This window comes from Cariama cristata, unplaced genomic scaffold (genome assembly GCF_000690535.1).
Source record: "Cariama cristata isolate BGI_N322 unplaced genomic scaffold, ASM69053v1 scaffold30482, whole genome shotgun sequence".
Lineage (NCBI taxonomy): Eukaryota > Metazoa > Chordata > Aves > Cariamiformes > Cariamidae > Cariama > Cariama cristata.
The window spans coordinates 33,993-60,618 of NW_009606112.1; the positions used below are offsets into that span (position 1 = coordinate 33,993).

Below are 26,626 nucleotides of genomic sequence, written 5' to 3' on the forward strand. Positions count from 1 at the left end.
TATATAATATTCAAAATCATTATGTTTAATATATGAATCTTTGGCAATTATAGGCTTTTCTTCCCCCCCCCCCGAAAAATATAATGCTGAGCATTAAACTCGGACTGTGAAGTTCTGCTACTGGAAAAATCAGATAGAGTAATCAGGAGCATAACCCACATTTTGCCCTGTTTAAATGTGGAATGTTAGGCTTTTTATTTTTTTTAATCAAAAGAAGTACCACTCAAAATAATGATTTTTCTGTAAGATATGAATTACCTAAAAGTCATAGAATTTTAAATTTATGTTTATCTTAATTCAGTTGGGTTTGACAAAACAAAATCATGCTGGAACATTACATTATCTTTTACCTGCAGTCCACTATTCGTCCTTGATGATAAAAAGAATTTGGGATAATTTCTCCTTGAACTTGACCAACTCGTGGAACTCTAGTAAGATTAGTACAGAGCAAAAAGCCACAGAAAACATCACTGTAAAATGAAAACATAAATCAAAAAGTTACTGGAATAATATGAAGTAAACTTACAAAAAAGAAAGACTGGCAATGATGCTGCTGATCACATTAAGTAATGTATTACTGTAGGCCACATGACAGACTTTCAGAGTACAAGTCTGGAAATAAAATATTATTTGATGTAAATGGCAAGAGGCAGAAACAAGTAATTGTTTGTTCTAACACATCAGTGAACGTTCACATGAACAAGAAATTGATCTGTGCTCTAAATACAATACAGTACAATTAAGAGAAGCTTTGTACAGTTAATTGTACAAACATGTACGTTAGGCTTTGTCATACAGACTAAATAACATTTCCTTCTCTCTAGTAGCTTGAATGCCATATGTCAATGAGAAGTTTGAATTTTTAATTGAATTTTATTTCCCTGGCAGGACAACAAAACCATAACAATCATTAGCATGCAGTGTGTGTGCCTGACTTTTGGTAAAGAATCTGCTTTATTTAACGTTATTTTATACATGCAATCTTCAATAGAAGGATATCAGTTTAAAACTTCCATCTCCTACTTTAATTGTCGTAAGTCATAGAAGCAGCTGAATGAATGCTGGAAATTGTTATTTGTTAAAATTGCAAAAAATTTAAATAGCCCTTCAGCTAGACCATTTTTCTGCATCTCTCTACTGACCAAGTAAAGCTTTTATACAAATGAGGTTTTTAACATATACATCAGAACAACACTGTTCTTATCTAAATATAAAAAAATCCATTAAACAACTCATTTCCTTATGATCCTATCTGAAAAGTGAATCATGTAATCAAAAAAAAGGCCACTTGACAAACATCAAATAGTCAAAGGAGGAAAACACCGGTCTGAGACTGAAATTTTCACATGCATACTTAAAAATTATAAAACAGTAAGTAAATCAGGAGAAATTTAAGTCTATCCACTAATGATCATTAACTTGAAAAGTAAATTTAATCAAATATCGATCTAGTAATGATCACAAGCAAATGTGATTTTCTTTATAGCATCCAAATGTCTAATGGTCCTCCCTGATCAAAATAAAGGTTGGAACAAACTTCAAATAGCATAATCTGGTATCAATCCCAGAGCAAGCAAAAATAGTGTGTGTATTTGCAGCCTAATTTATCCCTACCAAGTCTGAGGTGTTTGTATATTATGAACTTGTGACTTTTTGCTGCCTCGTCCCCCAGCTCCTCTGAAAGAATTAAAGTCACAGTATATTCTTCTGAAAACCTGGAATTCTTTACAAGTTGCCCATGGATTTGTCAGAAAAACTTTTTCAAGATGCAAACCTTGTGAGGGAAAGAAGATTCAAAATACCACAAAACAAACTGCTAAAACGTTAATGAAAAAGAAGACAATATTAACTCAGTATTAATCTATTTAAAATACAAATAATCTCTACCAAGCTGAACTTACTGTTTGCTACACTGAATCCATCGGTCTCCATCCTTTCCGCAGTTTCCTTTTTTTGTGCCTTCTGTATTAAGCTTTTCATAACAAAATTTGTCAGATCCCGAAGACTCTGTTGATGAAGAAAGGAAAAAGGAACATACTTTCCCACTCGCAACACGAGAGCTTTGAAAACCTGCATAATTTATTGCAGCAGTTCTCTGTATTTTTTTAATACAAAACAGAAATCTAACCACATGTGTATGTACACAGATGGTATTTTCCAGTGACTATAGTGGGAACCTAGCAGACTGAACTGCAATACCTACAGATAGCTTTTCTAAAATAATGCTCAATGTTCAAAATTTGCTCTGGACTTTTTAAAAAACAAAACAAAACAATCTCCATGGCATCTGTATTTTCTTCTGCATTTGCATTTATCTGTGGTCTAATTTTGTTCACTTCGTAACAGTTGCACATAGATTTAATCTAGTTGTTTTCACTGCAATTATTCCTGACCTGTATTTCAGGAGATCGAAGACTTTATATATGACATATACCATAAGCATATGTTCTGATATCAAGTCAATGTTTATTTTATTTTATTTTTCAGGAGTTAACAGAGAAAACAAGGTTGAACAGTCAGAGCACAATTTCTACTGTTTTTTAGGAGTAGGAATCTGAACTAATAGGTTTAAAACCACAATTATTTACTAACAAGTACCTTTGTTTTTTGTAAAAATCAATTAAAATAAGCAAAAAGAAAAGCACAACAATCATACAGAGGAAGATAAAATATTAAAGGTAAATAAGAGTAGTTTCAGTAAAATCACTTGTACAGATGACAAACCAAATATTTTAAAATACAAATGTGTAAGATACAAAGAAGTAAGTTAAAAAAACACCAATCGCCTTTAATATTATCAATGTGTGAGGTGGCAACATAAAGCTCCAAAAGACACCAGAAGACAAACAAAATGTCGTCTCCATCTAAGTTTACACTTACATAGCATCTTTTGTATTGTACAAGACAAACAATAGATGGTAAAACTACATGCCTCCCCTCCCATCTTCCCTAGAATGGAATGACTCTTCTTCCTCAAACAGGCAGTGTCAGCAGTGGCAGTTATGATTAGACAAAATGCACAAGAAAACAGTATGTGCTAGAGTACAGGACATCCTGATAATTCTCAAAGTCATCACACACAGGATTTACCCGTTCTCAGCTGCAAGTAAAAGCCATTGCAACTGCAATTCTATTTCACTCATTTCCTCTGGGCTTAAATTTGTACTATGTATATTTAAATTCACACTAATGTACTAATTTTCCTGACTAGGATGGCATAGCAAAGACAGGCAAGGTGGAACAGCTTTAGCATGAACCACTGCTGGGATAATGGAATTGACAACTGTCATTAAAAAACCAAAACCATCTATTTTGAATTATACCCAAAAAAATTCCTCAATCCCATTCCCCTCGCCCTGCAACAGTAACTCAAAGTTGCTAATATTTTCTATGTTTCCTCACTTAATTCCACTGGAGTCCATGCCTGCAATCACATCACGTCAGAACAACCTCGCTGTCATCACTCCAAAACAGGCATCCAACTCAAAATTTCACTTACCAATCAAGCCACAGTTTCTCACTGCAGCCTACTCAACTGATCAGAAAACTTTAACTTACAGTGGCAAGAACAAAAAATAAAAATACTAAAAATACAAAACAAAGCAGGAATAAACCAGAAATAAAATATATTGAAGGTAGTTAAAGTCAACCTACTAGATCCCCAGATATATTTGCACTGATTATCTCTTGTCTTGCATTCACCATTATAGCAACGACCCTAAACAAAACACAACATGTTAGCAATGAGAACTGAACATTGTATCATTTCCTTCCCCGCCCCCAACAAATGTCTCATTTTGATTCTCCACACAGTGGGATGTATAATAGGTTTCATGAATTTGGGTAGATGGAGTACACATTTTGGCCCAGATTCTCAAAGTCATTTGGTGTCTAATACATACTGACACTTCAGCAGCTGATTTATACTTCTCATTTACATAGTTGTAAAGAACTTATTAACATGGAGTGTAATAAAAGATCTACATGTAAAACGTAAAGATACGAAGCAGATTTTACTCAAACTAGAAATTTTTACTATTCACAGAGGACAAAAAACACAAGCAACTTTGATATCCAAAAGACAAAATTTAGGAAGAAATACAGAATACAGGATTTAAAAAAAGAAAGAAAAGAAAAATTGTATTTGGTTAATTTCTATTTGCTGATGTGCAGGGATTTTAAAACATTGCATACCTGATTAGAATCACAGGCATACCCATCTTGTTTATGAAGATTTGGTGGACACTGAAAAAAAGAAAATTTTTTTTTTTTAATCATGTGTACTGTAATGATACATCAAAGGATCACATATGGAGTTTTCCTGGTTTTAAAAGACAACTGCACAACATATAAAGGGGGTAATAACATAGTTAGTGCAAGAATCTTTATAGCTACAAATACAAGTGAAAAAATTAACATCTTGAGCCATGAAATACAAGGTTTGATTCTAACTTTCTACATATCCCAAGTAGAAATTAAGGAGGTGAGGCAAAATAAAAACCCAAACAAATGTGTTCAGTACCAGTGTATTTGGTACCTAATACTGGGGCCATGTTTGCAACACTGTCACTGCATTCATTTCAGTTCCACTAAGAAAGTAAGCAAGCACCCAGTTGTAGCCTACAAGTCTATTGCTTACAGAGCTGTGGTTTTTTAATGATATTTGTCATGTTCTCTTGCCATTGGAAACTTTTTTGGCATGAATAAGTCATTAGGTCCAAAAGTCTCAGATTACTAAAGCTAGGAGCAGACCATTCTTAAAGTTTTTCCTCATCAAAAAGGGACCTGGAAAGGGTATGCTGCTGCAACGTACCATATTAGCCAATACTTCAAGGGCAGCCTTTCTAGCTTAAGAAAGCCCTTCTCCCTCCCATTAAGAATGCTCCATCTACAGAACAAAAGATTTACAATAAAATCTCAGCAATAGCTACTTATCTGTAAGTGTGGATGTCTCAGATAATAACGTAAAAAGAGGTTACTGTTAATTTACTGGCATCTATAATTACAGCCAATGCCCAGAGAGACAGGTGTGAGCTATCCTGAATCTTATTTCTTCAAAGCTAAGAACTTGATGCAATAGATGACTGCAGCAGAGTTACGAAGTTATTATATAACCTTAAAGCTAAACACTCAGTATTGAAAAGAAGTATATATCACCTAAAGTGTCCGAGTTGCTGTGAAAATGGAAGATGTACAGAATGCTGACTATTTAAAAGAATGCAAGTTAAAACAACCTTTTGGTTGCTGTTTATTGCTATGTTTTTGAGTACTAGCCAAATGTTTTCAAGAGAAATGCATTGGATCCACAACTTTTAAAATTATCATACATGTGTACATTCTTAAAAAACGTAACACTTTATACAAGTCTTATGAGGAGTGGCTGAGGGAGCTGGGGTTGTTTAGGCTGGAGAAAATGAGGCTGAGGGGAGGGAGACCTGATCGTGCTCTACAAATACCTAAAAGGAGGGTGTAGCAAGGTTGGGCTCAGTCTCTTCTCCCAAATAACAAGCAACAGGACAAGAGGAAATGGCTTCCAATTGGGCCAGGGGAGGTTTAGATTGGCTATTAGGAAAAATTTCTTCACCAAAAGGGTTGTTGAGCGTTGGAACAGGCTGCCCAGGAAAGTGGTGGAGTCACCATCCCTGGAGGCATTTAAAAGATGTGTAGATGTGGTGCTTAGGGACATGGTTTAGTGGTGGACTTGGCAGTGCTAGGTTAATGGCCAGACTCGATGATCTCAAGGGTCTTTTCCAACCTAAACAATTCTATGATTCTATACTCAATTAGTTGTATTTTCTACATTTATATTTTAAACTATTTTACTTCATAAAATCTTACTGCTATTACCTTTGAACCCATTCACATTTTCAGTGTATTCTTAATACTTATCTGTAGACCAGGCAAAGAGTAAAGGAGGATGTCTGACACAGGTACTATACAGATACACAAAACCCCACGAGTTTTAAAAAAACAAATAAAACTACAGAAGTTACATTTTGAGTCCACTTAGATGAATTTTTTTTTAAGCTTATAACAGTTCATTCTTATGTTTAAAAAATTTTGTTAGGATTAAAAAATAACCCCCCACAGTTATTTGTGGGTATATGAGTGCAGTTTGTTAATCTGGATTTTCCTCTTAAATTGATCTAAAATAAGTGCAAACAAACATCAATAATGTAAGCAGAAAAAGCTTCTGCATACATACCTGGCCAGAATCTCCAGTGCAGAACTCTGCAATATCACATTCATTCACTGCATATCGACAGTCATAGCCTCGTGGGAAAAACTAGAAAATTAAGAATATAGTTCAGGACTAAGATTATGTAAAAGTAAAATTAAAGGTTCCTGTTTGGAATTACTCCTCATTTTAAAACTCTGTAAACACTATACTCACATATATTTATCTTTTTTTGCTTGGCTAAGAACAGAACACCACAATCTCAATAGTTATTTTAAAGTCTTGAAAAATATTTCAGTTTCTTAATATTTTAAAGGCTAAACTGAAGTATATAATACTTCGAAAATTTAGGGATATACAAACGCAAATAAAAGGCATTTTTGCATGAATACCTATCCAATGCAATCTATTCCCTTTATATTTGGAGCAGTAACCACATTACTGTCTAGAATAACGGTCAGACTACATAAGCTGTTCCTCTTCATTCTACATAAAACACACTTTGAACTATAACAGGCTGCACATCACTTCCACAGACAACTGAAAAGAACAACAAACAACAGATACACTGCAGCAACACTCACAAGACATGATGTATTACAGCAGGGTCCATCACTACAATGAGCTCCATTAGAAAGAGAGCACTTCTTACAACAGTCTGCATAACATTCCTGAAGAAAATATTAAGCGACATTTTTAGTTTTCCATTTTAAGTAAGTTTTTCCTTCACAATCTTTCAACAAACTGTTATGTACCAGCAGACAAAAGATTCAGTTCAGCACTGATGACTTGAAATTATCAGCTGGAAGAATCCTTTGCAATGCTGAAATACTAAAGTAAAGGGAAAACAGCAACACATTTGCTATAGCAACAAGGGGATTCACACCATTTGAAGCCTCTTCATAGGCGTGGAATAGCCTGTGCAACGCTGCTTAGTTAAACTGCATTCAATGCAGAAAAAAGATTAAGAAAAATAATTATGGTTGTAATTATATTTAAATACTAGAACCAGGACTCAAAGCTACAGTGCAGATTTTTGCAAAAACATTCTTGGAATATGTCTACAATAGAGAAGAAAACAACAGTTTACTTACGCTGTCCGAACACAGCCACCTATCTCAAAAGCACAAATAAGGGGTCTACCACTCCAGGCATGTTATCCAGGAAAAATAAAGGGGTAAACCACTTCCACAGTGCAATTCAAAAATTGCTGGGAAACAGTTACATCCTGTCATTAGTATGACAGGAAGACTGTTCTGAGGATACTCTGTCTTTGCACTCATTCTCACTTGAAAAAGTGTTTTAGCACAGTCCTTTAAGTTGTTCCCTAACAACAGGCAAAACATATTCATTTCCACGACCTTTCCCCTTCCCTTACCAATCACAAAATTTACCTTAATATATTTTGTAAGAAAGACTTGTGGAGTAATATATAACTCTACTTGCCATTCGGAAATCACAATCACATTCTTCTCCTGCTTCTACATATCCATTTCCACACTCGGTGGTTTCAAAGAGCTGAAAGCAAAAAAGCCCCCCCAAGTAAGAATAAAACTAGTATCAAATGACTTTTCTGTCATACACAGCCCACCTCTGCAATGCTACAGAAACACACTCTCACAGAGAAAATATATGCCATGCTACTGCAATGGGGAAGGCAGCATGTTCTCCAAGCACTGCTAGTCAGAACTGTTAAGACATGAAAGATGTGCAGCTAAATCACTTGATTGCTAACCCTCTTTATGAGAATACTGATCTCAGAAAACTAAGATAAACAGAAAGATACTAAAATAACTCCCAAGATGGTAACATTTGAACTTCATTCCAATTCTATGGACTCCAATTTCTCTGACAATTCCTTCAAGAAACCAGTCAGTAGTATGATCTCTGGGATCTGCTCAGGTACCCATACTTTCCCATGCAATTAGCTACTGTCTATTCCAGTGTAACATGCATGTGCATTAAAATAATAAATATTAAGAAACACTGCCAAAAGAAAGTTCTATGTGCCTTACTAGTAAGTTAGAATAACACAACCATATATATAGATAGTGCTGAACAGTTATTCCTAGGATCAGATATATACAATACAGAAAAATTCTACAGTTCAGGATGGGATAGATTCTATACTAGTTTCACATCTCATAATTTTGAATAAAGGTGATTTAAGGTATTTTTCAGTCTTGTCACAGAAATAATTTTGCAAAAACCTTGTCTGTTTTCAATATAATAATTCTGCTTTAAAATCCTGTAAGAACATCAGGAATCTACAATTTAACTGGGAAATTAGCAACAGAAACACATTCATCATTAGAACAGGGTTGAAATGAGAAGCTAAGTTATATTAAAATGAGAACAGATAAATCCACAGCTAGATAAGGGTGAAAGATGAGAGTAGACATGTTCTTTCTTTCTGCATGGGGTTAGTGGCAGTACAGCTGTTGAGGATCATCCAGATATGAAATGTAACATATAATACAATACAAATTATTTATAAACTTGGATAGAATTCTTCATCAGCACTCTGGGGCGGGGTGGAGGGAAGGTATCATGATAGCTAATCAAAAAGAAAAAAAAAATTACTTTTGTTGTATAAACTACACAGGTAATCAACAGCACCTACAATTTTGGGTGCAAGAAGCAAAACTACACTGAAGCAATACCCATGTATACTCTTCTTCACTAGCAATGTCGACATGATTCAGAAAACTGAAATTTCTTTTTTTTTTTTTTCCTCTATAAGCCACTCTTGCTACTATGCTTCGGTGGAAACAGCAAGATCTCTTATTCTGAACCTGAAATTCAGTTCTCCATCAGACAGACCTGGCTATCTGACCTGTAACTCATAAGAAAACAAAAAGGGGTCAACCAGAGAAATGCAAGAAAATAACAGAACACACACAGATTTCCTACAGCATTAATTAGGAACCATCAAACATGCAAATACATGTCAGAGCATAACTAAAAGGTTATAATTTAAAGTGACATCATGGTGACTGCTTAAAATAACTATGTTTTATTTACCTAAAGATTAAACACACCATTTCCTACCTTTCCTCCCAACCTCCAAATAACAGGTTTCAAAACATTGTATGATTCCGCCACCCCCTGCCCAAAGTACCTGAACTTCAAAGCTGTGAAATACTGACACAGATTAATATATAAAGATAATTCAACCATTCTCCTGGAAGCATTTCATGGAAGTAAAACAGATTTCTATTTTGTGTACAGTCAATTTGACAATTTGTTCACATTACTTTGCTAGACAACCATCACAAGAAACAAAATTGTTTTTCTTTCTCCCTACTTACACTTCTCTGTAAGAATTCTTACATTCTTAAGTAAAGATTACTACTCTGGGAAAAGATTAAAAAACACTCTAACAAGCAAAATTTTTTTAGTTAATTGTGCGACATGGTGGTCTACCAAAGGATACAGTACACTAAACAGAACAGACTAGTAGTCTCACATGGTATTAAATTCTACAAGGACAGCAAGTTTGACACCATGATTAAATAGAATAATAATACTTTAGATTGATCTTACTTTGCAAAAAGAGCTACGTGGAGTATTTTTATACTACTCAGCTTTAGAAGGATGTCTTGCTAATATTGGCTTCAAAAAATTTATGATCTTGATAAGTTTTTAGGTGAAAAAAGCAATGGATGGTACAAGGAAACAGTTATAAATTAGAGTTTGCTAGATGTACATCTGAAATGAAATTAAATTAACTTTGAGAACAACCACAAGCTGCTACTGTCTATATGAAGTAAGCTATTGATTTCTAACTCCTAGAGTGGTAATTGGCATTCTTTTTAACAACCTCAGGCAAAAAGGTCCAAGAATTGAGTGCATGTGGAGCATGCACTATGACCTCAATTCTGGATTTATTTTGCATGACTTCCAGCTTAATGAGTACATTTATGCTGAATGGGGATGTATCTAGCTGTGAAAAATCAACTGCAATATTTGTCATTATTTGAGCATGATGAATTGATGGAAAACAAGTTGCATTCCTCTTAAGATTATTTTTAAATGTTATGGGAATGAACAGTCAGCTAATTACAAGCAACCTCAAGAAAATACCCACATAGACATTTGAACAAATTTGAGAACAGGTGGGTGTTAGTGAAATTATTACATTTTCATTACAATGTTTAGCAGAGGTGCTGACTACCAACGTATTTATTACCTTTGTTGGCCTGTTGAAAAGACAGGCACCTCCTCCACGAAGTAAAAATTCTTTGTATTCTGCAATGCTGCATTTGGAGAATTTCCTGGAATGGTATACTCTAAAAAGGAAAAGAATTAGCTGAGTAAATATCTTGAAACACCAACAGTTACTGGAAGGGGGCAGAGGGGTCACAACATTTTTTTTAATACTGTAAATCCCAGTTTCTTATATCCACTGCGTGCAACTGTATGTCAGCTCAGTCTCATCTTCAAACAATAAAATCAGAACAAAAGAAAAAGACTTTAAACATTTTGCATTTTTATATTTCTATTATATGGATCTACAGTATATGAAACTGTAGTCTTCTAATCTTCCTAATAATGTGAAACCACATTATCATAATTGCAGCTATGCAATCTCTCAATTGCATGCATAATCCAGTGTTCTCTTGGGTTTGTTTTCCCTGCAGCTTCAGTTTAAAAGATGGATTACAATCCAGATCCCTGATTTCTAGCCATGGTTTTTAAACTGTTCAAATCATCTTATCCTATTCATAAGGTTAATTTTTAAAGTAAAAATCATTGCAGTCAAAAGAACAGCAGTATAGGGTCAGACTAAAAATCCACTTTACCCAAATCCCATCTCTGATTTTGGCTTAAGAATATGACCAGGGAAGAGTAAAGAACAGAGCACTGTACTACTGTACTTGCAGAATATTCTTCCGGCTTCCAACAGTTTTCAGGAAAATTACTTTCCTGGGAAGCCTTGTTTTGTCTTAATAATCTTCATTGTATTTTCTCCCATGAATTTGCCTAAAATCTTTCAGCATCTACCAGATACTATAGCAAGTATCAAACACAAGAAGTTTCACAGCTTAATTACAGAGTGGTAAAAGAACAATTTCGTCCTGTTTTTTCTGTCACCTATTTGCTAGTCTCATTTCATGTCTCGCTAGTTCTTATGCTGGAAGAAATAGTAATCATTTGCTATGTTGTTCATGATGTTACAGATTTCTCTCATATTTCCTCATCTCCATCTTTTTCCCAGCCTGATGAAAACATACCTTATTGGTCATTTCTCACACAGAAACTGTCTGATATTTTTATTAGCCATATTTTGAGTTCTGAGAATGAGAACTATTCACACTATTAAAGACAGGGGTAACCATGCCATAAGGAGGTTCTCCATTCCTTTCCTAGCAGCTCACTGCTCCTGAGCTGACATTTCCCCATTGAATTATTCCATATATAACATACATCTTCTGGCACTGATGGAGTTAAATGAAAAGGCTTTACGCTGCAGCTAATTGTTCACTCATTTTATTAGTCAGTCCCTTTTCAGCTTCTGGGTGACTATCATCTGCTTCTGGCATTTATTTTTTTTTAATGTTACCTTATCTACAGAAAAGGTTTGTTCCACCACTCTTCTACTGATGTTTCCATCCAAGACTGATACTTTGATGAGTTCACCATAGGAAGGAAGCTAGTATCTATTCTGATTAATGCTTTACTTCCGATTCCAGAGCAAACTTACTGAATAACCTTCTATTGCATTCATATGGTGGCTGGCAATTACAAGTCCACAGGAAAGCCATACAGTAATTCTATTGAAGAACCAATTTTCAAATACCACATGAAGAAACCAGGCTCCTTCTGTCTTATTTATAACTAATTTTCCCCAGGATTTTGGTAAACAAACTTCCACAATGAGTAAGAATTCTGACAGGAAGTGATTTATAAGACTCAAAACCTTATGTTTCAGAAGCTATGCTTTTCTATCAATTGCTTACATTATAGAGAAAAGAAACTGTGGCAGTGTGTGAGGGTAGAGGTCAATGATACCTGGTTTCCTCCCATATAAATGCGGTTCCCCCTCAGACTTCACTGACCATTTAGCTAAGGATTGAGAGCACTTGCTGAAAGCTTCAGGTTTCTACTTCTATTCAGTGGATCAGAAGCAGAGATATCTGTTCACTCAAAATTAGAATTTTGAAGGAATTGAGGAAAAATAATTAAAATTTAGGAGGGAAACAGAAATATCACTTATCAAAACTATTATAACACTTTTTCAGCTGCATGTAACTAGATGTATTTAATGAAAAATATACACTTTACTTTTAAATTATTGTAAGTAGAGCAACGCATTTGTGAACGTACTGTATTGTACTTCAAAATATAAGATTTATTAATAACTTCATAAAATGTGAATAACAAAGGGAATGAATTGCTGAAAATCGAAATCATTGATCTATACATGTTTGGGTTGTTCCAACTGCTTCTAGTTTTTCATTTATTAGTTCTAAAACACATGGATAAAACCCAATACGTAAATACTTATGTCATAATGTAAACTATGAACTCATTCCAGACCCCTCAATTACTGATAGTTACGACATACCCCGTTTCCTCCATGATGCAACCACCCCAGGATTCAGTGCAGTCACATTCTTCTCAGACAAGTCCAAAATACAACAGAAAAAGAAAGCAGTTATAAATATGCTTACAATAAATATAAAGTACTCACTACAAAAATGGACCTTGACTAATTATACAAAGATGAGATGGCTGCTTGGCTGTACAGACTCTAGCCCTAAAAAAGAAACCAGCCCACTTGAGGAAATACTAATATACTTAGTCTAAACACGGTACTTTCAAATTACCATAGGTGCACGTTCTTAGACTCAACATAAAGTTTCAGGCAGTATAGAAAGCTAAAAATAGCTGGCAACGTTCTTCCCTACATGCTCTCCAAACAGGCAGCACACGGGTACATGCAGTACACAAGATACTGATGATTAAAAATGTTCACATTTCCTCCTCTCTGAAATGTGTACAGAACACCCTGAAGGAGAATTGTTACTGGACAGGCCACGTTTTTTCCCTTCGACATAGAATTATTAATAGTAATACGTGAATCAGCCAATGAAAGATTAATTAGAAAAAGTAGTTGAGTGAAAATGGATTTACAGTTTACTTACAGCTATAGCATGTAAGTCAACAATGACCAAATTCATTAAACAAAACCAAAAGATCAACATCTTATGGTTGGTAAAACAGAAGTTAGAAACTACCCATAAAAATTATCTACCGAAGTAGCAATATTTTCAAGAAGAAAGATTCAGTATTCTAGTTACTACAGCAAGTCCATACTGTTTCTCCACAGAAAATATTCACAGACTATTCATATGGTTATTTCTGCTCTATCCAGGTCTTTTATTAACATTTCTCTATAAAGTGTATCCAAATAAGGAAACTAAGCTATCATTTTAAAACCCTCTATCTTCTAGTTAAAAAATATTCTGATTTCTAAATCATATGAACTCTGTTTTACCTGTAATCAAAAACCAATAATATAGAAAATACTTTAGCAATTTCCAAGTTTACACAATTCAAAAGTGATGCTTTACAAAACAACATTCCCTAAACTTTTCCACATTGTTTCCCAATTCACAGATTTCTGAAGTGATTCCAAAATAAAGTCAGCAATATCATTCACATTTTTAAAGAAGAATCAAAGACAGAAAGTAGCCAAATTGCTCACAAGAAGTGAGCTGAAAAACCCAACAATTTTCTTTAGCCCCAAAAAGGGCTTTTGCAGCAGCTTTTGTACCTACACTCTACACGTGTTAAGGCCACATCAAGTCTAGTCTTCTGGCTGTGAAGTAGCAAGATAACAAGTTGAGCAAATGTAATCATGGTCTAGGTTACAGCTTCTTACTTTTTCTTCAATTATAAATCAGGTATTTTTGTATCTTAAAAATTCAATGACAGTTCTACAGGAATTACAGATTCCATTATGACAGATAAGGAGTTCTGAGTTAAATTAATGATGTGTTTACCATTATACCTCTGAATGTTGGTTACGAATTGAACCTCCTGACACAGGTCATCACTGAGGTCATTGTAAAATGAGTGCTAAACTGTTGGCTCTCATTTTGGTTGAATTCCAATTTTGGTGCGTATGTTTCCCAAAGCAGCAATTCTTGTTCTACTGTTACAGCAAGTTTGGTATTTGTTTCAAATATTACAAAGGAAGAGTTTATACATTTAGCTAAGGAGGACAAAAGACAACTTCACGTCCATATACATACTCGGTTTCCTGGCAGCTGGCTCCCATTGTATTCCAAGGTTCTGAGCAAGACTTTGTGCTAGTTCCTGTGCCATGGCTAAAGGGAGGCCATACTGCATTTCAAGAATAGTGCAAATAAAAAACAAATAACAAAAAACAAACAACAAAACACCAAAAAAACAAAACACCAAACATGTAAGTTATTGTAGTGAACATGGCTCATTCTGGCTTACCACATACCTAGTAATTCAGTAATTCTGTACAGTCAATCACAATTCTGTGTGCATATAAGGAAAATAAACACAATGAAGTACACAACAGAAAAAATTTTCCTCTCCTAACCTGAAGGAATCCCTGTCCACTGATTAACTAAAAGAAAGGAGTCTGTTTGATATATACATGACATAGTTTTGTATAGTATGATTAACCCACATTAAACCAGGACATTTTCATTATCAATTTAACATTGCACCAAGCAAAAAAAGAAAAATGAATACACAGGGACAAAATTTTTCTAGTTTTAATGCTAAAAAAAAAAATCAGTAAGAATTACATGTCATCAGCACCTCAGAAGATCAAGTCTCTTGATCTTTTTGGGTAAGAAGACCCAAAAGAACGTTCAGTGCTAAATTTCAAATACTCCTCTCTGAGATTTTTGGGTCGAAATTCCTGTCAAATATACTAAAACCCAATTTAAGATCTTATTAAGAGAATAATGCAGACAGGAGGAATGCTTTTTAAAAAGAAAAGCACGGTGAGCAGTAGTTTAGTGATCATACATGAAAGTTGGCTGTGAAAATCATAACTTTTTAATATGTAAGTTACCTTTAAAGCCCCGAATACTGAAACAACATATAAACTCTAAGGTTATAATGTACACTTTCTATTTTATTTCACTTTAGTTGTGGAAAAAAAAAAATAATTACCTCATTCACTCCTACTCCTCTGGTCACAGAGCAAACCCCTCCGAAGTAACTTAAGCTGCTCCTTTTGTAATGAAATGTCACATTCCTTACATATGAAAATAATAAAAAAAAACCCAACACATTGATATTGCACACCAAGAACTCATTGAAAGATCATACTTTCACACATACTATGATACACTGCATGCACATTAATCTTCATCTAGCACCAAAAGCAACTGCAAGTTTACAAGCAGAACACTGACGTCAAAAGAGTCGATTAGATACAACCTTTGATAAAAACACTATTTTTATCTTGTAGAGTCAGAATCAGTCCCAACCCACAAACAAACCAAGCAGAGAAAGCTAGAGTACCAGATTCCTAAGAAAATACAATTATAACATTTCCTTTAAAAAGATAACAATATATTGCAATTTATAATCTGTCAGGAAGGAATTCTGTACTGAAATGTATCAGTGTTGAGAATTTTTTTAATTATGCTCTTAATCCAAACCAATTCAAGTTCTAGCTTCAACCCCAAATGAAAAGACTGAGAAGTATATCTAAACAGAAAGCAGTTTAACACTGCTCTTTAATACTGCCTCCTTTGATTTATTGTTAATAAGCCCCAAATTTAGTTAAGTTAATGTAATCTGGAAGAGATAAATTATCCTATAAAATGTCTATAAACTATTATGAATGATACCTATTTTAACCTCATAGGCATAATAATAAATCTACACAGCATTGGGCATGCATAACAAATGAATGACCCCAATCTTTGAAAATTAAATCCTTTTACAATAGCAGAATCAATGTCCCTTTTGTATTTTTAAATGACAGGATACTTCAGACAGGTATATATTTATTTTTTCAGAACATTCTCACAGCCATCAGAACTGTCAAACTGCAGTTTAGCTATACTAAATGCCTAAAGCTAGATGCTTTGCAATAGACAGAGCCACAGTAAGGGCTGAGGTTGGCAGGTGTTTCTGCAAATGGTCTAGTTCAACCCCCTTGCTCCAAGGAGGCTCAGCTGGAGCAGGCTGCTCAGGACCACGTTCCACGGGCTTTTGAATATCTCTGAACCTATGGACACCCCACAGCCTCTCTGGGCAACCTGTTCTAGCATCTGACCACGTTCATAATGAAAGGCTTTTTCCCCCCCTATGTTTAAATGGAATTTCCTGTATTTCAGTTTGTGGTTAGTACCTTTCACTGTGCATCACTGAGAAGAGTGCCAGCAAACTCTTCAGCAAGTGACACAATACATGCATAAAAGTAATTAAGAGCGCACGTCATCAGCACTTTGCATATCTTACAAAAAACGCAATTAGCATTGTATTGCAATGCCTGTATTAAGACAGTACAGCTATGACAGAGGCTGGAGGAAATTCTTCATCCCCTACTTTTATCTTCTTCTGCAGAACATGAATGATAGGAGAATTATGTGGAAGACTTTTGTCACTCCATCCTCATAGTATGTCATGCTGCTAGGAGAAGGCTTAAGATATTTATGCTACACAGGGGAACACACTCATCCCCCTCTTTGCTTATAATGCTGTGAAGTAAAAAAATACTGTTGCTCAAGGTTGATGTTGTGCCTAATGATGCAAGTGGAATTTCCCCTCAAAATGCACTGTGTCTCAGAAAACAATTAATTACAGCTTTAAAGGAGGGGTCCTTCCATTAACAAATCATCACAGCAGTTAAATGAGTGAATAAATATAGTAACTGGAATGCTCTTGTGGCAACACATAATACTATCAGCTCTGCCCTCTCCTGCTCTTTACTGGGAAAGCAGTACATTACACACCTGATTAGCAAAACTAGGTGTCCTTAATGGCTCATCAGAAGACATTTCAAATATGGGACATTGTCTCCATGTTGCAAAGTTGTTAAAATTTCCTTATAGATATATATTAACATGACCATGGTATATACTTCCTATTAAAAATAGACTAACGTGTTCAAAAATAGATTAGAGCTTCGTAAGTAAGGTAGATATTGATGGATGTAGCGACTACCAAGCAAAAAACTAAGCAAGAAGAGACAGGTAGACAAAAGCAGTAGATAGAAAAGTACATAAAACTGTAATAGTCTAAGCCATAGTATAATGGGTACATACGAGAGCAGGTGCACAGCATCAGCATGCTGTTTGATGTAGTGCTGTCGATATTTGGAGAAATCGTGAAGCATCTGCAGAGGGTCAGGGTGAATATTAATAAGATCTCTCTCTGTCCAAGTTTCCACAGCCACAAGAACCACTCTGGTGTTTAGCTGTTCCTTGTATATCTGAGGGCAGAGACATGACAGGCACAGGAGTAGAACACTGGGTCAAACATGCACAGTTAGCCAGTAAGAGTAAAGCGGAAGCACGAGAGGGATAAAGCAGGAGGGAAACATGGGAAACAGTTAGCTGGTAATGCTTTGTATTTCCTAAAAGTTAATATTCTGATCAACTTAAAATTTATGTTTTAGAGGAAAAAAAAAAACACCTTGTTGCTCTTTTTTTGATCTACTTCTTTTTCTTTAAAATTCTCATGTCAAATAATTTCACCTGTGAGTTTTGCAGAAAACCTGTACAAAAATCAGCAAAGAAGAAATGTAAAGGTACACTGGGTGATCTCAAAGAAAAAGAAAAGAAAGATGTCAGAGAAAAAGAATAGCCAAAGCCAATTCTTAAGTCAAGATTAAATAATTCCTCAGTTCTCCAATACATCCAAAATTTAATTCACATAATGCTTGATTTTCGTTTATAATATGATCACTTTATGCTACTCAAGTAACATAGGAATTAAGTAAGATTATTAGTATTTATATTAAAGTCAGTGTAGCAATAGACAAGGAAATGACAATCAGGCCCCAATAATTACAAAATAGTTTTAAAATATCCATTTTAACTTTGTGCATGATACTTAATTCCAAAATAAAACTGCTGCTCTCTTTAGGTTTAGGTCATAAAATGCCAAATTTTATTAACTAAGGTTATTCAGAACTTGTAGATCTATAAAAGATGCACTTCTTATCCACAACAAACAGTCTGCCCATCAAAAGTTTTACATGGGACACAAAGAACTCTTACTGATCATACTTAATTATGATCTAAAAGCACTGAATAATTAATCCATTGGCTGCCTAATGCATAAAATACATAAAAGGCAAGTTATTAGGCCACTCCCATGAGGCGCTAGATTAAATATATGTTTTTATTACCTTTTTCCAAGTTATACTTACAATAAACAAGATGAATTGCAAATATCCTCTTGCAATTATGATAGATATTTATACTGAATAAAATAGCACTGACTAACATGCTAGTCTTTTGTATCAAGGCAGCATTATCCTTTTAAAAAAGTCAATGCATAATATTCAGTTTAGGAAAAAAGGTAATAAATATAGGAGAAAGAGAGAGCAACCAGCTAAGCTTAATTTTTGTCCAAGAACTTGGAAGGAAAAAATAATATTAATATGCTTCAATCTGAGGGAGACAGGCCAAGGACATACACAGAAAATGGTTAACAACATGAGAAAAATCAATAAAATTACACCCCAGAAATTATATATGGGTGGATCAATAAAGACTTTACTTGGTTTTGCTGGAGGAAAACTCTATTACCTGAAGCAAATGGGAAGGAAAGAATGGAGGAGGGGGCTGAGAACCTGGAAGCCTCTGAAAGCCAATATCCTTTTCCCAGTAATGTATCAGTAAGAAATATAGCCCACTCCCCATGAACACAAGGGAATAACAAGGTGGAAATTCCTGCTCCTTTTCATGCTTTGTTTAAAGAAAAGGACACTAATATGTCATTCTGAAAGATCTCTATGAGAGGACTGAATTCTACACTGGGGAGAAGCTGAATGTTCCTGTATACACACATACAGCAAATAAAAAAATGGAAAAACAGAAGGAATAGAGAAAGACAGATTAAGTAACTTTTGATAAAATGCAGAAGAAATACAAAGAAATAATGATCAGATGAGGAAAAAAATGAAGATGCCACCCTTTCTTTGGGAATGTCCAATATAAATTGCAGAAATATCATTTCAATTATTTATATTTTTATCTGCTCTAGTAACTTTTCTTCAGACTACTGGCATTTTCAAACCATTACACAAAAATATTCCAAAACACTTCCAGCTTTTCACATATTATAAATATATTCACCTAAATTTTCAGTATACATACAGTGTACACAATACTTCATATGTAAGATATTAAGAACAAATATTATATTGCTTCCTCCAAACTAAACAAACTGTTGACAATGTTTTGCACTGAAGCATATCACACAGTTGTACTGGTATCAATAACATCACATGGAAAGGGGACTTTGCGTCAGAATTTTGCTAGCCATTGTGCTCATCACTACAAGATAATCTATCCTGTTTTCACTACAAACACAGCTCTGGAATGTGTTTAGTCACTACAAGTATACAAAAAGAGAAAAAAAAATAATCAAGTTTTACCACAAATCTTACTTTTAGTTTATAAGTTCTGTTGGAAATTGTTCTAAAATTAGTCACAGATACAAGTATGGTATCTGTGTCAGTGCCACCTATTGTATTACAATGGGAATTTGTTTGGTTTTAAGCTATATATAAATATACATTTATAAAGGAGCATTTTTATTCACATTCTCTTTTTTCTGAGAATCTGTGTATCCTTTGTGAACTATACTTGTAGCTTTAACCTCTTGTGGTTAGATTTGTTTCACAAATCTAAACTTGATTAATCTCATTCTTAAGCAGTGACAGATACTGAAAGATCCTTCAAGTTTGAAATGCCCCCTGCCAAGCCCAAACTCTGACAGTTGCAAGCTTTGAGAAAAATGCCAAGGATAATTTGGTCGTTTCTTACACATTCACCCCAGGCTATTCTTCTGCAGAGGAACTGCAAATCAGTTTTAAAATGTAATTTTTACAGCTGCTCATTTTTTTATCCTGGTATCTGCTAATGTTAACTTTTTAAATACAGCACTAAACTAACAAAGTCAGTGATACAGTTTTCAGAAGAAATATTGATACTTACAGCATCTACGACGTTTACCACAGACTTTGCAAAATTGTTTGTGTATGTATTTGAAGAACGGTGCTTTTTGAACTAAAAAGAGAAGAAAAAAATAGAACACAGTGAGAACTTAAATATTTATTACCAATTCTTTATTTTTACAGCAAGAAAGGAAAATTAATATTTTAAGAAAGAGTAAGGGAAAAACTCAAAAACCTTGTCAGATCACAGTCTATATCTCATATTCAAGAATCCCTGGAAGATAAAGGAAGCCATGTATGCTAGACAGCCTTTCACATCTATAAAAGGCACATTTAGCCACAAGAAATATCCTATTTAGAATCAGAGTTCAAATGTTCAAGACAAAATTACAGGTAAACATAAACATGAGCTCAAAATTGAGAGGCTGCTGTACCCATTAAAACTGTGCTTAACCTGGTAAGTTAAATATCAGACTGTACTAGCCGCATTCCATGACCATAATTACAAGACATGAAGATGAAGCATTTACCACTTGTCCTGTGTACAGCTCTTTGCAAAGACATCCTTTCTCTACTACAGCACCAGATTTTTATGACAACCGGCATTACTTATACCAAAAGGCAAAAATGAAGAGGGAGTGCATGGTAAAAGTAAATACGTGTTTGAATGTGGAAAGAGTTAAGCTGTGTATCTTAAGTTTTAACTTCAAATTTTTTCCATTTCTATAGATGTAGATGAACTGTATTACAAGTTCTGCTTCCTAATCTCTGTGCATGCCATTACAATTGCTTCGTGTCTTTCCTCATCCTGCCCCACAAGTCCCCTCTGTTCCAAGTCAAATTTTCCAAAGATGCTGCTGTGGTATCTGAACATGAATCCATGACTTTCAAAAAACTGTAAAATTATAAACCAAAATCGCATTACACAATTTCCTGATTTACAGGCAGGAAAAATAAGTCTTCAAAATGTCACAGAAAAGGAACCCAAAATTGCATAGAACAAAGAGGGCAAAAAGTCTTCATCAAAAAACTCTTACTAATTCCAACTACTGGTTAAAAGCGACAAATCTCATCACCTCATAAGCAAACATTATCAAGTTCCATGAAAGTGTCAGCTATTCCCACTCTGAAACAGAGTACCCAAAAAGAGGCTTTGAAACAAGACAGTCTGACTCTTCTCTGAGCAACTGAGTAGCTACTCTCATCAAATAAATTAGATGATTAACTACCTTCCTAAATCAGAATTACAAAACAGACAAATCCCCTGTTTTCCAGAATTACGCTTGGTGCAAGGGTGAAAGTAAAACTGGAAGACATATATGCTTTTAAAATTAAATAATCTGTTTCTCAAATTGAAAGTCAAAAGAGTGACACATACACACATACAATATTATTAGATAACAAATTTTCCATCCCTTTAAATTTGAATTATTTTTGCACAATCTCATTTTATATGGATGAAATGCCATAGACATAACAAAAATTTCATCAGGTTAATGATGACATTCATTTGACCACAGGAAGATAAATTTTTTACATATGCAGTTATTTACTGTTAAGTTCCACAATGCTTTAGCACATCCACAGCAGGTTTTAATATCCCAAGATCCTACAACATAGGTTTGCAGAGACCTCCTCCCCTATAACTATGCTCAAAACAAAATACTTTCAGCCATAGTACTAGTAGGCACTTAGGAAACACAGGGAGAAAAGTATCCATATCATGGGACTTTCTTTGCTCCCTAGGGAACCATGATACTAGGACAACATAATGGGGGAGGAGTGAAGGGTTGCTTTGTTTTTTTGTTTTGAGCCAATCCCAAATCTTCCCAGAAGTGGACAGGTAACATAACATTCTTTGGAAAATATCATTGGTTTTCATGAAAGTATTTAAATGCCAAGATCAAAAGCAGTACACAATATAATGTGTTTAAACACAGCTCCTAAAACAGAAATTAAGCTAAGTCAGTAAAAAGTGCAACAACCTAATTAAATACGTTTAGCTGTGACTTTAGTGTTACAGGAAAGGAAAATATTGTGAAAACACGTAGTATTAACCACTTAACAACACAATGGCCAAAGAAGTTTAAGATACTTCTTCCAATACAGAACCTTGCTGCAGGAGAAACCTGCCCTCTACTGGTACACAGAAAACCTTAACAGTACAGTTCCTGAGCTCCTGGATTCCCAGACTTTAACTTGTAAATGTGAATACTTCCTGAGGTATACCCATTCTATTCCTTGAGAAGAATTATTATCTGCTTCCGAGTCACAATTCTGAAGCAAAAAATATTGAATGTTTGTGGTCTAAAGCTGTAGCAAACAAAGCCTGAGAGGAGACAACAGTTAGTGTCTGTTACAAGTGTAGTGAACAGGATGGTTGTCCTTTAAGCATGTCTGTAGTATCAGGGGCCAGAGGAAACACACAGACATAGAAATATTATCTCTTCCTAAGGAAGAACAACACAGATCTCATCCAAGACAACAAAACATCTGTAACTTCAGTTACCGTGCCCTACCCCTAAACAACTAACACATGAGCACTCTTAGAATAGTTTCCTACCAGGTAGCTTTACAAGTGAAAACAGTTGAAGAGATTTCTGTCCTACTCTTTCCATCCATTTGAACTCCCCCCACATTGCTGAATTGACACAGATTAAATATAGGTTATTTTTGCCCAGACTATTTCTATGATTTATTAAACAGATGAGGGAAGGTTGTACCATCTGATATCTGCTATTTCGGGCTCTTTAAAATTATCCTTCAGAGTTAACAAAAGAGCCCACAACAACATAAAGCATTGGGTAAGCATGCAGTAGAGTGACAGATACAAGGAGCTCTTACAGAAACACTGAAGTTTATTTTACTTGCACACAAAATAAGCAAAAACTGTTTTATCAACAGAATTTGATTTAAAGAAAAGGTGTTGCTCATACAGAAGCAAAGTCCTGCTAAGAGCTGATGATCCTTATTTGCCTCTAGGTCAATGAACAGCTGAGAAAGCTAAGCAAGACAAGGGATCAGAACAAGGCACAATCAAGTTGTTTTTAGAGTAACTTGCTGTTGGTTGCAGTATATTGTTTGTTACTAGAAAACTTTTAAACCTGCACTGAGTTTTTCCATAACAGATACGCTCTAGTTAAAACTTTGCTATTGGACTCAAATTTGTAATGCTTTTCAAAAAGGTTCTATAAAACAGTTGTTTAGGTTTACAAAGCTTATTACTCCCCAGGCCTGCCTCTCTCCTGATTTTTTGTAAGGGTAACACACGGACACTTTGATAGCCTTACATAGCATAATTAGCTAAAGCGGTAACAGATAACAAATGTCACTTGGCCTGATTCTTTCCGGTCATCCCTCACGACAAAAAGGAAAAAAAAAAATGGGCTTTCCCCTCCCCCCCCTCCTTTTTTTTTTTAATCAAATGACAACACTTTCCGAATCAAACAAGCAACTTATCTTGCACTTTATTAGGAGTCCTGTTTGTAAGTCTGGAATAGCCAGGAAGAACAATCAGATAGTTTTGTCCGTATGCTTTGCTGCATTAAAATTTAAACTAGTAAAACTAAACTCAAAATAACAAGTTCTGACCTCTTTCTTTATTAAGGATAGGATGTAATTTTAGAATGTTTCGTGTGTTTGTTCTGGACATAAATGTTTTGCTGCTTTACTTTTTTGGTTATGGGCATAAGTAGTTATCCATATGATATCAAAGTGTTTCATATGTATTTTGAATATATAATTGCTGTAGAAAATCTCAGGTAACATTAAGCATTATTAGGTATTATGGCCTATACTGTGTCTTACAGTACAAATTTAACAGCTGCTGCTAAATGAAATATTTGACCCAAAAGTTGCTGATGCAGCATAATGCTGTACATCAACCTACAAATTATAATCAAAAAGACTACCACTGAATTAATATACTTACCATTTTATGGTCATTGACTATCATAAGTTCTAGATATTTTATTTCTTCAAAGATACCACGAGATACCTGACGGATTAAAGAAATTCTTTGAGAAATCATGAAGATGTAGTAATTTTCAAAAATAACTACAGCTGATTTAATACGATTACCCATAAATATTACGTAGGGTGTGTAAACCTGTAAAAACCGGGTCAGACGTTTAACTAGGGTAAATAATCATAGCTCCAGTAACTTAGTGAGTTATGACAGAACTGACTGAGAATCTGAGTCACATCATTAAGAATGTTGAGTCTATTCTTTCCGGTTCAGCGCAGAAGCCACCACTGCTTCCATCCTCTCATTTTCACAAAGGAAAAAAAAAATCTCAAGCACAAAAAACTCTTCGCCTACTGTACTATTCATCACAGATTTAATGATGAAGGAAGTTACTAAAAATAGATGCGCCCTCAAAAAATATATGCCGTGGATTATGCAACTCAGTGAAGAAATACAGATTAATCTTCTTTAACTTAATTATTCCCTGACACATATGCATGTGCAGATCATGAGGACTGTCCACTACTGTTCTCTCAATAATCCAGTTCAGGGTGTCCTCATTTGGATTTTTAATTTAATCATGCTACTTAACGAGCCAAATGAAAATAAAGTCAGATATCTACAAAGCAGCAAGACTTCATTCAAAATTATTTGTTATCCACAAGCAGACTCAAAATTTAAAATTCTAAACTCATTTTCACTACTAAACTTCCATTCAATTGATGTATAGTATTGCTGTCACTTCAGAAAGTTTATCCACTTTTCTCCAAATATTCTATTTTTAAAGAATAATCTTCTTGTTTTATCATTTGATAATTGCATTATGTGACAATATTAAGCTACCAAAATACTTGTTTTCTAAAGCCTATGTTCTCACAAAAATCTGGAAATTAGTATTTTTTGGTTTGTTTTTATAAATGGTCTTAACTCAGGGTCACACTTCTACTCACTGCTCTCTTTCTTCTCTTTCTCCTCAGCCACTGTAGTTCAGACAGAAAGGGCCATTCAGAACTAGATTCAGTCTCTGTACAAATTACAATTTGAGAATTTCATGGCATTATTTTAAACTACTTATGTAAACTGTACAAACCAAAAGTAGATTAAGATCACCAAAATTAGAAGAACCTTTGCTATTGAAAAGTTTACTTTTTAAAATATACAAAATGTATCAAAACCACTCAATTAGAAATGTAAAGTTAGTATTAGAGCATGCAAGGGGAGGTAAAGAGACTGTAACCGGGGCTTAGAATATACATTTTCTTCCATCTCATGTCTGCAATAGCATTAATATCACTGATGAAATTAAATTATTTGCAGAAGAAAGCTAAATACACGTCTTCATGGATCGAAAACTTTCAACTGCTTTTTGACAACTCTCAATTCCATTGCAATAATTGTGAAAAAAGTCAGTTCAGTATCTATTCTTCAAGTTTTTCTAAATAATCCGCAATTTTATATAGATTGTTAGACTAATTCCAAATTTTCCAGTTATATATACAATCATTGCCAGTATTGAAAAACTCATAACGTAAGCAAAAACATACCAAGTTCCTGCAACTGCTTGGAGGTTTGTGTTCCGTAAGTTCTTCGGATGATATGTGGCCTACTTTTACTTTCCTGATAAGAAAAATATGTGAAATTTTCTTCTAATTAATAACGTCAAGTGAAAAGTGAGGCATTTCTTTCAGTATTTATAATTTTATTATTTTTCCATAAAATGTAAGCAACCATAGTACCAGTTTGGCATAGTACTAATTTGAAGCAATCTATTTGGAATCCTGAGCAAATCATGGAGCCTCTCTGCTGCAGCACATTTACTGGCCTAGAAAACTGAATATGACAGATGTCTTTGAGATTTCTTGAAAAAAGAACTTTGAAAGCCTTAGTGTTAGAGAATACAGACCACTTATTCCAATAAATCAAATTAGAGAGTATCTAGTTGGAAATCTTCCTCCCACGGATCAAAGGTGGGTTAATTACTATTTATGACAAACATGTATTTTTTTAATTGCAGCAAAATGCAAGAAACCAATCAATATGTTATCTTTAAGAGGATTATTTCACTGTTTTATTGGTGTATACACTTAAAGAGGAAAAGACTTTTAATGCATATTTTCTTGAGAAGTCTTGCATGCCCCAAATTATCACGTTTTGGTATCTGCTCTAGAAAACAATGATCTCTTCTTCCATAACACCTCCTCTGCAGAGCCTGCCAAAACAAGCAATTCTTTTCAAAGAGTAGGATGCTGCTGTTCCATAACTTCTGTAAGAAATACATAACAGAAAGGAAAATATTGTACATGGGGGGGGGGGGGGGGGGGGGGGGGACTTATGGGTATAT

At 34.6% G+C, this 26,626-nt stretch overlaps 1 protein-coding gene across 1 annotated transcript in view; it reads right to left on the bottom strand.

Annotated features, from left to right (window-relative positions):
* The window catches only part of ADAM23 (ADAM metallopeptidase domain 23), a 47,172-nt gene that overhangs the window by 11,550 nt on the left and 8,996 nt on the right, over nucleotides 1-26,626 (bottom strand). The window contains exons 5-20 of the mRNA XM_009696243.1: nucleotides 25,830-25,902; nucleotides 25,236-25,309; nucleotides 24,250-24,315; nucleotides 20,359-20,430; nucleotides 17,455-17,621; nucleotides 15,347-15,431; nucleotides 14,443-14,533; nucleotides 12,750-12,798; nucleotides 10,371-10,470; nucleotides 7,625-7,696; nucleotides 6,763-6,849; nucleotides 6,206-6,286; nucleotides 4,195-4,245; nucleotides 3,655-3,718; nucleotides 1,902-2,007; nucleotides 351-470 (exon numbers count right to left, since the gene is read on the bottom strand). Coding sequence (XP_009694545.1) covers nucleotides 351-470; nucleotides 1,902-2,007; nucleotides 3,655-3,718; nucleotides 4,195-4,245; nucleotides 6,206-6,286; nucleotides 6,763-6,849; nucleotides 7,625-7,696; nucleotides 10,371-10,470; nucleotides 12,750-12,798; nucleotides 14,443-14,533; nucleotides 15,347-15,431; nucleotides 17,455-17,621; nucleotides 20,359-20,430; nucleotides 24,250-24,315; nucleotides 25,236-25,309; nucleotides 25,830-25,902 — 1,358 coding nt within the window. The remainder of the gene's footprint in view (nucleotides 1-350; nucleotides 471-1,901; nucleotides 2,008-3,654; nucleotides 3,719-4,194; nucleotides 4,246-6,205; nucleotides 6,287-6,762; nucleotides 6,850-7,624; nucleotides 7,697-10,370; nucleotides 10,471-12,749; nucleotides 12,799-14,442; nucleotides 14,534-15,346; nucleotides 15,432-17,454; nucleotides 17,622-20,358; nucleotides 20,431-24,249; nucleotides 24,316-25,235; nucleotides 25,310-25,829; nucleotides 25,903-26,626) is intronic.